The sequence below is a fragment of the Carlito syrichta genome, unplaced genomic scaffold (genome assembly GCF_000164805.1).
Source record: "Carlito syrichta isolate Samal-C Ts95f unplaced genomic scaffold, Tarsius_syrichta-2.0.1 Scaffold302268, whole genome shotgun sequence".
Lineage (NCBI taxonomy): Eukaryota > Metazoa > Chordata > Mammalia > Primates > Tarsiidae > Carlito > Carlito syrichta.
Genome location: NW_007246364.1, coordinates 90,301 through 103,778, shown reverse-complemented (window position 1 = coordinate 103,778; position 13,478 = coordinate 90,301). Strand labels below are relative to the sequence as shown.

The 13,478-nt window shown below is 38.8% G+C and overlaps 1 protein-coding gene across 2 annotated transcripts in view; it reads left to right on the top strand.

Annotated features, from left to right (window-relative positions):
- ACVR1 (activin A receptor type 1) overlaps nt 1–9,266 on the top strand; it is a 60,910-nt gene extending 51,644 nt beyond the window's left edge. For both annotated transcript variants that reach the window (XM_008056158.1, XM_021711405.1), the window contains 2 exons: nt 7,152–7,282; nt 8,048–9,266. In XM_008056158.1, the coding sequence (XP_008054349.1) occupies nt 7,152–7,282; nt 8,048–8,182 (266 nt within the window). In that variant the 3' untranslated portion in view covers nt 8,183–9,266. The remainder of the gene's footprint in view (nt 1–7,151; nt 7,283–8,047) is intronic.
- Nucleotides 9,267–13,478: the final 4,212 nt, after the last annotated feature.

The following is a 13,478-nucleotide window of genomic DNA, read 5'->3' as shown; positions in this document are numbered from 1 at the left end:
TCGCTGCCATTTTCTGACTAGTAACCTCTTTTCTTTGATATGCCTCTAAGAGCAGTTTTCCACTGAGACAAATATTAGTGTTCTAACAGCCACAACAGTCAGTGAGCGGTATATTCGTCTCAAGAGCCTTCCTTCAGAGCTACCAAATGCTAGGAACTTTTGTGGTGCTTCTCTCTCCCTAGGTTTTGGAGTACTCAAGCTCTAAGGCATCTTGTTCATAGTTTAATTTGGGGAATGGCCATGCATATCTCCTAAGCTGTTTACCCTGTCCTCTGACACTTTACGGTGATATTGATATGTGTTTTTAGTAGACCTCAACTATGCAGTAATTTATAATCTATTTACTTTTGCTATGTTTCATCAATGAGAATCTCAATAATAGAAATAATGTTATGATTTTAACATAGATTCCTGAAAATGCAGTCAGTTTTGACTTTGAGTAATGCATATGGTGCTATATGCCCACGAATTACAACAGGGGTGGAAAAGAGAGGACACAGCTGCCACAACATGTACTTTACCAGCAGGGGACAAGGCTGTCCTTCCAACTCGTGCTTTCAGAAAGGAGTGCCTGCTGTGCGTTATAGGAAAGCCTGAGGTACTGATTCTCTTAACCCTCTGGCTGTGAGGCAGGGCCAAGGGGACAGAAGTCCCTGGACTGTCATCCTCTCTGCCATTAGCAGCTTCATCTATGTATCCATTAATTATTTTTTATGTGTGCCATGACATGAAAAATACTTGAGGTCCTCTTGTGAGGTCCTCTTGTGAGTTATGTTAAGTGAAGTAACACAAATATTGGTTATACCTTTTTGAATTCTCTCTTATGAGGAAGAAGGCCTTTCTTTAAATGCAGTGTTTCCCAAGATTCATTCATGTGCATACTACCTTCGTGATTTTTTTCACATCCAGGTGCTACTTGTATCATTATTTACATAATCTTTTTCTTCAACTTGACTAACTCTTTGCAAACTTAATTTTGTTTTGAAAGGAAATTAATATTATTGCTGGAAATGGAAAACCAATATGACATGGCATAAAATGGAAGGTAACTATGGAAATAAACAGGCAATTAGTAAGAGGAAAAGTTTTGTCCATGAGCCATATAAGCATTTCTCACATATCACTCCTTAAGAAAACACTGTGTTACAGTCCTCTCAGAAGCCAAGTATGAACAATTCTCTTTTTTTCTCTCAAAAATGACTTTACTTTTAATGTTCTAATCTCTGAAGGATTTCAGTATTTCTGTAGGAGTTAACCGTTAACAGTAGCTCCCTGTATGCATGATATAGGTGCCAAGGATTCTGTTCTCACCCATTACCTGGGTATTGGAAGTGACTTCATTTTCTCATGATCACGGCACACGATATTGAAGAGAGACAGTCTAATGAGAACCCAGCACACCATGGCATGAGACTCACGCAGAGAGAGGCACATTTCATTATCCCATTGTTGGCTTTTTGGGAAGAATTTTAGAATATTGACAGGAATTTAATTCTATTTTTACTTTGCCATTATTTGACTGTGAACTTGAACAAATACTTTTCCCAGTGTGGGCCTCAGTTTCTTCTTCTGAAAAAAAAGGATGGGATTTACATGACTCTAACATCCCATCGATGCCTTTTTGCCTCAGCTTTGGATTATTCAAAGTATAGCCAGATCCACAATTCCTTATCTGCGACTGAGAAGTCCCCAAAATTTTGAGACCCAAAGGCTTTTTTATTACTTATTTGAGAGTACACCTGAGCTGAACTCATGTAATAGTCAAACCTGACCTCAATGGACATGAGTCTAGGTGTAGTCCTTATTCATTCCATTTAGTGTGATTATTTATATATTTCGCTGGAGAAATGTGTTTGATCATGGGGTACTCCTCAGACTCTGATGGGGTGTCACATAAAATACAGGTTATGCCTCTTACTACCTTTATAAGATGTAAAAGTTTCCAAATTCTGTAATCACAACTAGCTTCAAGAATTTTGATAAAGGATTATGGAGAAATATGTATATAAATCTCTCTCTCTATATATGTATCTCAACATTCACTTGACTAATATGTATTCAGTGATAGGGTCTGGGGAAGCAGATAAAACTCCAAAATTGCAATTTAAAGATGCTCACATTTTTGTTGAAAAGTCAATTATTATGTCAGGAGATCAAGCCACTATAGTTGAGGAATACAGACAGATGACCGAGCATAGGGTAGCACTGAATTTTGTCTTGGCTCCCGTGTTGTGGTAGCAGGGTGGGAGGGTCTTCTCAGAGGACAGGAAGCATGAACTGAGTCATGAAGGGTTGAATAGGAGCTCAGCTGGACAGGCGGGAATGAGAAATAAAACCAGACACTGACAATGGTTTATATGCCAGACGGAAGGAAGAGGTGAAGCGCATCACGAAGGTGCCTCACTGATGAAACTATGAATGTTTCTGGTGTGGTGATGCCCAGGTGTGTGAAGGAAGGTGGTGAGGAATGGACTCTAATGGGGAGAAAGGGAGCAACTTCCATGGACAGCACTGTTGGAAGACACACAGAGGAGGGGCATGGTGAGCACTCCCCCTCCATTTTCTCTTGCAGATCTCGCTGGAGGCAGTGACATATCTTGGAGGTTGGCAGGGGAGGGCTGAAGCAGGGAGACCTGTGGGTCCCACATGCAACTGTCAAGCAAGGAGGAGATGAGTGTCTGGTCAGAGGCCTCAGTGGGCAAGATCTTAAGGAAGGACTTGTTTCTTGTATTGTAGAGACACCACTCTGGCATGTCATGCTTTTTGAAGCACATGTCTAGGGCATTCTTGTTACTTTATTTATTTATTTTGAGTCTCATTCTGTCACCAGGCTGGAGTGCAGTGTCATGATCATGATGATCACAGCACACGACATCCTTGACCTCCCAGGTTTAGGCGATCCTTCCACTTCAGCCTCCTGAGTAGCTGGGACTATAGGTATATGCCACCCTGCCCAGCTAATTTTTTTTTTGAGTTGGAGTCTCACTCTGTCGCCCAGACTGGAGTGCCGTGGCCGCTCCTGGCCACCTCAGCCTCGCCTGCTGGGCTCCGGCGATCCTTCCGCCTCAGCCTTCCGAGTAGCCGAAATTACAGGCATGCGCTACCACGCCTGGCTGATTTTTTTTTTTGATTTATTGTAGAGATGAGGTCTCGCTGCCCAGGCGGGTCTCGAACCCGCAGACTCAGGCAATCCACTCACCTCATTTTTTTTTTTTTAAAGAGATGAGTGTTTGCTGTATTGGCTTGGCTGATGTGGAACTCCGGGGCTCAAGCAGTCCTCCCTCTTTGTCCTCCCAAAGTGCTGGCATTACAGCTGGGAGCCACCATGCCCAGCCAAGGGCATTCTTGTTAATCTACACTTCAGCTTGGTGATGTGTACTTTAAAAACGTTGGAAAACTAAGGCCTGGCAGCTGAGGGGTTTACTCAGAGCCATATAGCAAATTAGCAGTAGGGATATTGGTTGGTAAAGATAGACTTGGCCCAAAGAAGAGAAAACTTTCCATTAGACATATGCCCAGGAAAAAAGCTATTGTATAAATCAGATACAGATGCCAAAAGTTGTGGGGGAGTAGGTTGTGAATAACATTTCTGATTTCTTTCCTGTGGCCCTTTTGAGTCACACCTGCAGACTTACATGGGAGGTGAGGCCTGGCTCAGTCTGTTCATTCCCTGGCCACTATTTAAGGGTGCTCTTCCCCTGCATTCCTGTGTTATTTATTTTCTGTACCTTTCATTTGGCACCTCAAGTGCTTTGAATTTTTAGTTACTATTCTGAATTCATGCTGTCCTCTTTGCTAGCTCACGATCTGGCAGTTGCTCATTGGGTGCTTCCTTGAAAGGACTTTGAGTTCACTTTTTTGCTTGGCTCCCCTGGTTGGTTGTCAGTTTGTGGCAGGAGTGAGGCACAGTTGTAAGGTAGTCGCTTCACAGTCTGGCCGTCTGCCCCGCTGGTTCTCCTCCCACTCTCGCACCCACTGTGTGCTCCCCATTTCAATCCCAGGGAACTTCTCTCCATCTCTCAACATCTGTGGATTGTTTGTAAGTTCTTGTGTTTGCCCCATACCCTCCTCTGCCTAGAATACACCCTCTCCTTGGTGTTTTCTCTTTGCTGTCCTCTTCTGCCTTTTAAACTCCTTATGGCTGCCTAGGCCCTACTTGTTTCCTGGAAGGCTTACTTGTGTTTCCATGGCACCTGGTTTGTATATGGCACTTAGGAAACCATGTAGGTGTTTCTTTCTCGGAACTCTGCTAAGTACCACTGTCCCACCCTACCCTCTTTCTCTTACTCCTACCTCTAACGCTAGTCTGTAATTTTTTTCCTTCTCTTTTTTTAATATTTGATTTTATTATAGAGATGTGAGGATACAAATAAAGATTAACACAAAGAGGCTGCACGCAGATGAAGTTTGGGCCTCCAACTGGCCCTCACTCCCCCTGGTATAGGGCCAGGTACCCTTTGTGTTGTCGTAATTTTTTCTTCCACCCTTCCCATTCTGCTTCTTGTCACCAACACAGCATCCTTTTCAGTTTTTGTATCAGTACAATCTGTGACACACACAGTTTAGGGTATCAAAATGGTTATTGAGTTCATTTAGGAGGTAACAAGTAAAAATAGAATGAGGTGTTTTGTTTTTGTTTTCTTTTTAAATAGAGACCAGGTGTTGCTACATTGCCCAGGCTGGTCTTGAACTCCTGGCCTCAAGTGATCCTCTTGCCTCAGGATTGCCAGGCATAATCCCAAAGCTCTGGGATTGTAGGCATGAGCCATCATGCTTTGCCTAGAGTGAGGATTTCTAACCTACCTTTGCCTTTTATGATATAAACTAAATAGGGTGAAGAAAATTTTGAGATTTTCTTAACAAGATTTTTATTATCTAAGGAATAAAGAAATACTTGTCCTGCCTGATCTTCCACTAGATTTTGATTTTCTTGAAAAACAAGAGCGTGTTTTATACTTTTGTGACCCTTAACATTTAATATGGCATAGATACACAACATACTTTCAGCTGATTCAAATACTTCTTTTCCTGATGAGAAGGGACTCCAAGTAACTGCTAGAGTTTATTCCCAAGTTTGTTTTATATTGGAGAAGCATGGCCGGTGTCAGATGAAAGCCATCAACAATTGGCCAATGGCTGGAAAAGGATAGGCTTGACTAAGTCCCAGCCATAATCAATTAAATGGTCTTTTAAAAAAAGGACTCTTTTTGTTAAAAATGGGGGCATTTAGCAAGATTAAAATATGGGCAAGAGAAACACCAGGGAAAGCTTTTGCTTCATATGAAGCATTGAAATTCATTGTTGAGTATCACCAGATCCCGCGTTTTAAATATCCAGCCGTACTTTATTTTCTTCTGCATTTATAGAAAAATTTAACTGTGTTACTGTTCACATTCATATAACCCTTCCCATGTTTAACAGGCAAATTACCCCAAGTAGCTAGCTATTATGCGATTTTTAACTATAAAGCCAGGCTATTACATTTATTCTCTCTCAGAAAATTGAGAGATGGTGAAGGACACATTTATTGTTTTCTATAAATTCATGTGGCCTTGGAAAAGGTTATCTCTCTGGGTCCATGTTAAGTTGTATTTTAGATGTGTGTCTCTTAGTACTGAAAGAATTAAAATATTTTTGTTTGAATGCTTTCTGGGATCCCTACAAGACAAGTCAGGAGGGCATCTGACATGTGGCATTCCAGGTCTTTTTCTGAGGGCAGCAGTTTATGCCCAATATGAGCTGTTTATGTTTGCCAGGAAAGGCTTTAGTCCATTGACTGATACACATTACAAATGCAGTTACACAGTGTGGATAAGTTATTTAGAATTATCAAAGTGTACCAGTTTGAAATTTTAAAAATATAATTTAGACTACTTTCCATTTTTAAAATAAACTCTTATTTAGTTGAATTTGTGAAGTTAAAAAAATCTGTAGTATTTCTTGAACAGATGCTCCTTATCATATCTAATCTTTTGCATAAATGGTTTGTATTTATATGGGATTTGTGAGAATGGATTCCCGCTGTTGAGTAACTTCTATAATAAATGAAAAGAGGATTAAAGCTTTTCAGGTGGCTTGTGGGACAAGGAAAACTTAATTACAGCTTTCTTCACAGTCTCCTTCTGTCTCCCCCAACAACTCTTAGGTATTTAGGACTAGAAGAAAGTCACCTGCAGGGAGGAAAAAGGGCAGTAAACCAAGTTATCTAATGACTGCATTGTTAAAGCCTTTGATGAGGGGAAGGACATCATCAATGTCTTGGTTTTATCTTTTTGAGGAGAAGAATCAGTTTTCTAATTCCAAATGATGAAATTTTACATTTCTCTATTTACAGTAAGGATTTGATGTATTTTTTTTTTTTTTTTTTTGCTGGGGTTAGGGGGATGACAGGTTTCCAAGTCATTAGAAATCATGCAGGGCAGAAACTTTGGGATAAGGGAAGAGCACGCTCTTTATTATTCCTCTGCCTTCCCTGGTGACTATCCTTTCTACATTTTGTTTTTGCCTTCCATTTGAGAGTGAATAATAGTACCTTCAAACAGACAGTTGTCCCTGGCAGTTAGAGGACATTTAGCACATGGTACATGTAGAATGAATGAATGAGGAAATGAATATTTCATATTATATTATTTGCATTCCTTATATGAGAGGAATTATTTTATAACTGATTTTTTTGACAAAATAATAACAAAAAGGGATGTTTTGATGATGGTCTTGATTTATTTGCCTCTAGCTCTAGTTTGTGGACAACTTTTTATTTCTAGTTATGGTTTGAAACAACTAGATTTGCGTTCCTTCTTTAGGTGTCTTGTATCTTTTTGATCACCAATGGAATTTTTGTCCTTGGTCTCTAGTGCCATGTTGGGCATCACAGAGCTGTTACACCGTTGGAGTATTTTGTTAATAATTGTGATTACATTAGAAGTTTTTGCCTATCTTCTAAAAATCCCCCTCTAATTTCCTGCAGGGTATGTATTTGTTACCTTATTCTCCACTTATTTTAGGACCTACCTGTAATTTCTAGGACTGCAGTGAAGGAAGGTGATTAGTACTTTTTTCTGTCACATTATACCTGTGACACTCATCAACAAAACCTTGGGAGAACCTCTACTCTCTTGTTAACCCAACATAATTCTTGTCCTCATGTGCAGGTATAGTGGAGGATTACAAGCCACCATTCTATGATGTGGTTCCCAATGACCCAAGTTTTGAAGACATGAGGAAAGTAGTCTGCGTGGATCAACAGAGGCCAAACATACCCAACAGATGGTTCTCAGACCCGGTAAGAGTGCGAGTTTCTCAGTTTTAGACCTCTTAGTTGTTTGCTATGTGTTTGCACTTGGGTTTCACTAGTATAGTATCTGAGTGATCTGCCTCTGTGTATCTCTTTTCTTTTCTTTTCCTATTTTATGTGGAATGGTCTTAGACCTAGTTGAGTAGGTTTAGAAAAATGTTCTCATTCTTGAAGAAGCCATGTCTGATAGGTATTGCCAATGAATGATGATATTCACAAGAATTTCTATGATTGACCAGCTCCAGGAATGGGGAGACTCATTATTACTGCTACTAGCCCTAGGACTGCAGTTTCATGTGTAAACCAAGAGACTGGGAGTGATACTTTTAACCTCCTTTCCATGTCTACATATCTGAAATCCCAAACACAAGCTGCTCAGTGCTAAAGATCCTATATTGCTCCTTATAAGTAGTAGCAGATCTAAGACATTGAGAAATGACCCCATTTGGAAATTTCAGTATTAGCCCTAGTTTAGTATTACTGCTTTTAGCTCCCATAAAATCATCAAGGAGTCCAACCTGGCCTGTGCAATTTACCTGATAAAGTAAATTGGTGGTATTAAGAGTTCAAAGGACAAAGTTCATGAAATGCTGAGTGTGGTTTCTTTATCAGTGGTTAAAGCCTTGGCTATTTGTTTAAAGAAGATGACAGTAACATCACTTTAATTTCGCAAGTTGACATGACATCAGCCCAGCTTCCAGGGCTACTAAAAAGCCAATTTGTTATTGTGATGTTTGTTCTTTCTCTCCTCAGACGTTAACTTCTCTGGCCAAGCTAATGAAAGAATGTTGGTATCAAAATCCGTCCGCAAGACTCACAGCTCTGCGTATCAAAAAGACTTTGACCAAAATTGATAATTCCCTAGACAAATTGAAAACTGACTGTTGACATTTTCATGGTGTCAAGAAGGAAGATTTGATGTTATCGTTGTCCAGCTGGGACCTAATGCTGGCCTGACTGGTTGTCAGAACAGAATCCATCTGTCTCCCTCCCCAAATGGCTGTTTTGACAAGGCAGACATCGTACCCAGCCATGTGTTGGGGAGACATCAAAACCACCCTAACCTCGCTCAATGACTGTGAACTGGGCATTTCACGAACTGTTCACACAGCAGAGACTAATGTTGGACAGACACTGTTGCAAAGGTAGGGAACTGGAGGAACACAGAGAAATCCTAAAAGAGATCTGGGCATTAAGACAGTGGCTTTGCATAGCTTTCACAAGTCTCCTAGACACTCCCCACGGGAAACTCAAGGAGGTGGTGAATTTTTAATCAGCAATATTGCCTGTGCTTCTCTTCTTTATTGCACTAGGAATTCTTTGCATTCCTTACTTGCACTGTTACTCTTAATTTTAAAGACCCAACTTGCCAAAATGTTGGCTGCATACTCCACTGGTCTGTCTTTGGATAATAGGAATTCAATTTGGCAAAACAAAATGTAATGTCAGACTTTGCTGCATTTTACACATGTGCTGATGTTTACAATGATGCCGAACATTAGGAATTGTTTATACACAACTTTGCAAATTATTTATTACTTGTGCACTTAGCAGTTTTTACAAAACTGCTTTGTGCATATGTTAAAGCTTATTTTTATGTGGTCTTATGATTTTATTACTGAAATGTTTTTAACACTATACTCTAAAATGAACATTTTCTTTTATTATCAGTTAAATTCACTTTTTAAGTGCTTCACATTTGTATGTGTGTAGACTGTAATTTTTTTCAGTTCATATGCAGAACGTATTTAGCCATTACCCATGTGACACCACCGAATATATTACTGATTTAGGAGCAAAGATTTCAGTAGAATTTTAGTCCTGAACGCTGTGGGGAAAATGCATTTTCTTCAGAATTATCCATTATGTGCATTTAAACTCTGCCAGAAAAAAATAACTATTTTGTTTTAATCTACTTTTTGTATTTAGTAGTTATTTGTATAAATTAAATAAACTGTTTTCAAGTCAAACAGTGAAATTGTTTTCAAAATATAAAAAAGATCTGTGTAATATTAAGCACTTTCTTACAGGAGCAATAGAAGCACAAAACTAATTTGTAAATTGAACTTGCTTTTCAAGTCTACTAATGAACTTGCCAGTACTATTAGCTTGAATTTGGTATCAGAAAATTTGAATTTTATTTGTTTCTTCTTTTGGCTGTGATTTTTTTCCCTCAGTTTTTCCAACTTTAAAGTGAAGGTAACAGACCTCTCTGACCTGCTTTTCTCACAGTTGTGCATATAAGTGGCAGAAGGATGTCAAAGCACTTTGTTTAATATAAGTTACTATGTGAGTCTAAAACATTATGCGTTCCACCTTTCTGCCTGAGAGAGTCCATTCTTGGCTTTTCACTTCTTTTGCAAAACTGGATTAAAAAGGTAGGGTTATGAGTAGCCCAATAAGAGAAGAGGTATCAAAATTCTTAAATGTCTTCCAGAGGTAAGTTAATCATTTAGTGGCAGGATATATACAGGGGTGCCAAAACAATGCACACACATTCTAAGTATGACATTCACTCAAAAGATGGCATTAATCAAATGAATACTAGCTTCACTATGCAGCAAGCAGGGCAAAGAAAATGGTAGAAGCATGGTCGAGCAAATGTCATACTCCATAGTGCTACTATAATTTAATTCAACTTTGCAAAGTAATACATAGATAACATCTCTTAAAATGTGTATACATTTTTTGGCACACCCTGTATTAGAGTCACGTTTAACTTTCTTAAAATTAAAAATTAAAATTTTAATTTATATTATATGACATAAAATTTATTAGAGTAATGTCTAAGTGTACAGTTCAGTGGTATTTTAAGTTCTTTCAATTACCATTGCCATCATCTATTACATTCACTTAATACAGAACTCTTTTCATCTTGTAAAACTGAAATTATGTATCTATTAAAGAGTGACTTCCCATTCCCCTTTCCTCATAGTCCCTAGCAACCATCATTCTACTCATGTAAATTGAATCATACAGTACTTGTCCTTTTGTGAGATTTCACTTAGCATAATGTCTTCACAGTTCATCCTTATTGTAGCATGTGTCTGAACTTCTTTCCTTTTTTAGGCTGAATAAGATTACACATTTGTCTATACAACCTTTTGCCCATCCATTCAATCATTGATGAACATTTGGGTTACTTCTACCTTTTGACTTTTGTGAATAATACTGCCATGAACATGAGTGTACAAATGACTCTTCAAGTTCTTGCTTTCAATCCTTTTGAGCATATATCCAGAAGTGGAATGGAGTCACATTTAACTTTTATTAAATATTATCTACTTAGATAAAAGTATATGTATATAAAAACTTCCAGCCTGATGAATTTTTACAAATTGGTTACACCCATGGAAACAGCAACCAGATCAAGATGCAGAATATGCCAGAAGTCTCCCTCTTGCTCCCACCTCCTTCCCCCGACCCCAAGAGCAACTACCCTCCTGACTGTTAAGAACACAGACTATATTCACTTAATATTGAGCACTTTAAATGGAATCATACAGTAGGTATGTATTCAGGAGTAGAATCTCTGGGTGATAGAGTATGGCATATGTTCAGCTTTAATAGATGTGACCAATGTTACCAAATGATTTCCAAAAATAAGTTGTTCAATGTATATTCCCATCAGCTGTGTATGGAAACTCTGGTTATTCTACATCTTCAACCATACTTAATATTTTCTCCTTTTTCACTTTAGTCATTCTGGTGGGTATTGTACATGTATTTCAGCCAAACAAAAAAACAAAAGGGAGAGTGTGAATAAATGACACTGTTGAAATAGCTCTTGTCATTCTCCTCAGTGAACATTTTTTAAGAGCCTTGTTCCTTCTAACCTGCTTCGTATTCTGTCACCCTTACCTTAGTCTCTCTTCTTAACCCTGGCAGAGGAAGTCCCTTGCAGTAGCAGCAGATAAATCTAATTTGCAGTTATTGCAACATTTGCAGAAGAGGCTTTATCCACCCCCACCTCAGTGATATTAGCGTCAACTGACCAGGGTTCACACCTCAGAGGGTTGAGTCCCTGCTGCAGGGCACCCTGCCTCTAAACCCAGAGACACCAGCACTAGCCTGGTACCCCCTCCTCAAAGGTTCAAGTGTGTTATCTTGTTGGGTACTCCCCTCTAGACCTCTAAGTTCTAATAATTCCACCCTTTCCCCTTTGTTCCTCCAGCTTTAGGGTGTATAGCTGCTTTCTCTAGCTGATTCCTTCATGCTACTTTAATGTTGTCCTTTTGGCCTTTTCATTTTCTCAATTAATAATTTGTTATTCGTGGTCAAATATTCTCTCGACTACAAAAAAAATGAAAAAAACTGGTGTGGTCTCTGTCTTCTGAATGAAACTGATTCAAGCATTATCTCATTATCTCTTTTCTGAAACTTTTGGTGGTAGGTGGAACAGATATTACATCCCTAGTTTATACATCAGAAAACGGAGGCAGAGTGAAGTGTGACTGTTCAGCTAATACGTAGCAGAACTAAAGTTGGATTCTTAAGTTTTTAGGCCGGAGCTCTCTCAGTTAACTGTGCTTCTTCCACCTCTATTCCTATCCCACCTCTAGTTTATATCTCTTTCTAGCAGAAGTCTCAGGAAAGAAACATCATTCAGTCTGGCATTTGCTCGTTTCTTGAGGTGTTTTTATTCCACAGGAAAATCAAGTGACACATGTCCTGAAACTAATCTTGTTTTTTTCAGAACGTTTGCTCCCCTACAGAAGGGGCTAATCTTCCTGTTCCCTCTCACCTCATCCCTAAATAAAGAGTAATTTTCATATTCTCAATCACTAGAGGGCTGTATCATGTGTGAGCTTTCTTTCCAAAGCTTCTTGCCTCATTTTCTCCTTCTGCCAGTGACCCAGAACACAGTACAGTCATCCCTTGGTATAAGCAGGGATTGGTTCCAGGATCCCTGCATTATACCCCAGTCTGCATATACTCAAGTCCTGCAGTCCGCCCTGTGAAACCTGCATGTAGGAAAAGTTGACTTTCCATGTATGTCGGTTTCACATTTGGCAAATACTGTATTTTCAGTCCCATTTACTGTGTAGAAGTAAACTCACTGTGGTTCAAACCTGTGCTGTTCAAGGGTCAACTGTATCTTAAGACATAATAAATTCATGTATTTGAGGAGGAGTCCTACTACACAAGATTCTAGACTGTTCTATGCTGTACTTTCCTTTTAACAGTTTGCATTAGCTGAATCACCCTGAATAACTGCCATTCTCCCTATATAACTCTTTCTTATCAGTCCAAAAGTCTGATGAAGTCACTAAAGTTGCTCCAAACCTCCTCACCTTGGACCCTAAAGTAAATTCACCATTTATATACCTAATCCTGAATTGTACCCCACATCTTTAAAATAAAAATTTTTTTAAAAAGTGTATTCACAGTTCTTTAACATGTAAATATTGAGTGCCAAGTGCCAGAAAGGAGAGACTTCTGACCTGTCCTTCCTCTCACACTGATGACACTTGGTATTTGGCTTTGTTAGAGCCCTTTCTGTATCCTGCTGGTCTTATGTATTTTTGTGGTGTAAATTAATAACCCACTTGAGGGCTATTAATTATAACAGTTAAAATGCTAATTGTTAATGTTTATTGGGCATTCACTACACACTGGGTCCTTTACTTACTGTTGAACAGGTACTTCTCATAGAAACACTAGCAGGTAGGTACTACTATTATTATTTTTATTGGACAATTAGAGAAACTGAGGTGTGTGGAGGTTGTAAGAGTGTCCATCTAAGAATCAGAAAGCTGTAGAACTGGGATTGAACCCAGGTAGACTAATTCCAGCACCTGGACTCTTTAATATAGTATATGCAGCTGGTTGTTTAATTACATATTTTTTTTCTGCTTTCCTTTTTGCATGAAAATGATACTGTGGATGCCTTTTCAGTAGAATATGTTTTCAAAATTGCTGTTATGAGTAGGGAGAGGTTGGCTTTTCTTTTTTCCAAGCAAATGATTTTTTCCTTTTATTCAGTTTCAATGTTTTTAGAAATGAATTCAAGATATGAATTTACATGCCAGGTATGAAGTCAGTTGTTGAAAAAATGCCTAGAAAAAACTAGTTATACCAAGATATTTAACATGATTATCTTTGAGTGGTGCTGCTCTGGGTTTTTTCATATTTTCTGTATTTTTCTAAAATAAGAATGTATTTTGGCATGTTGAAGTAATGG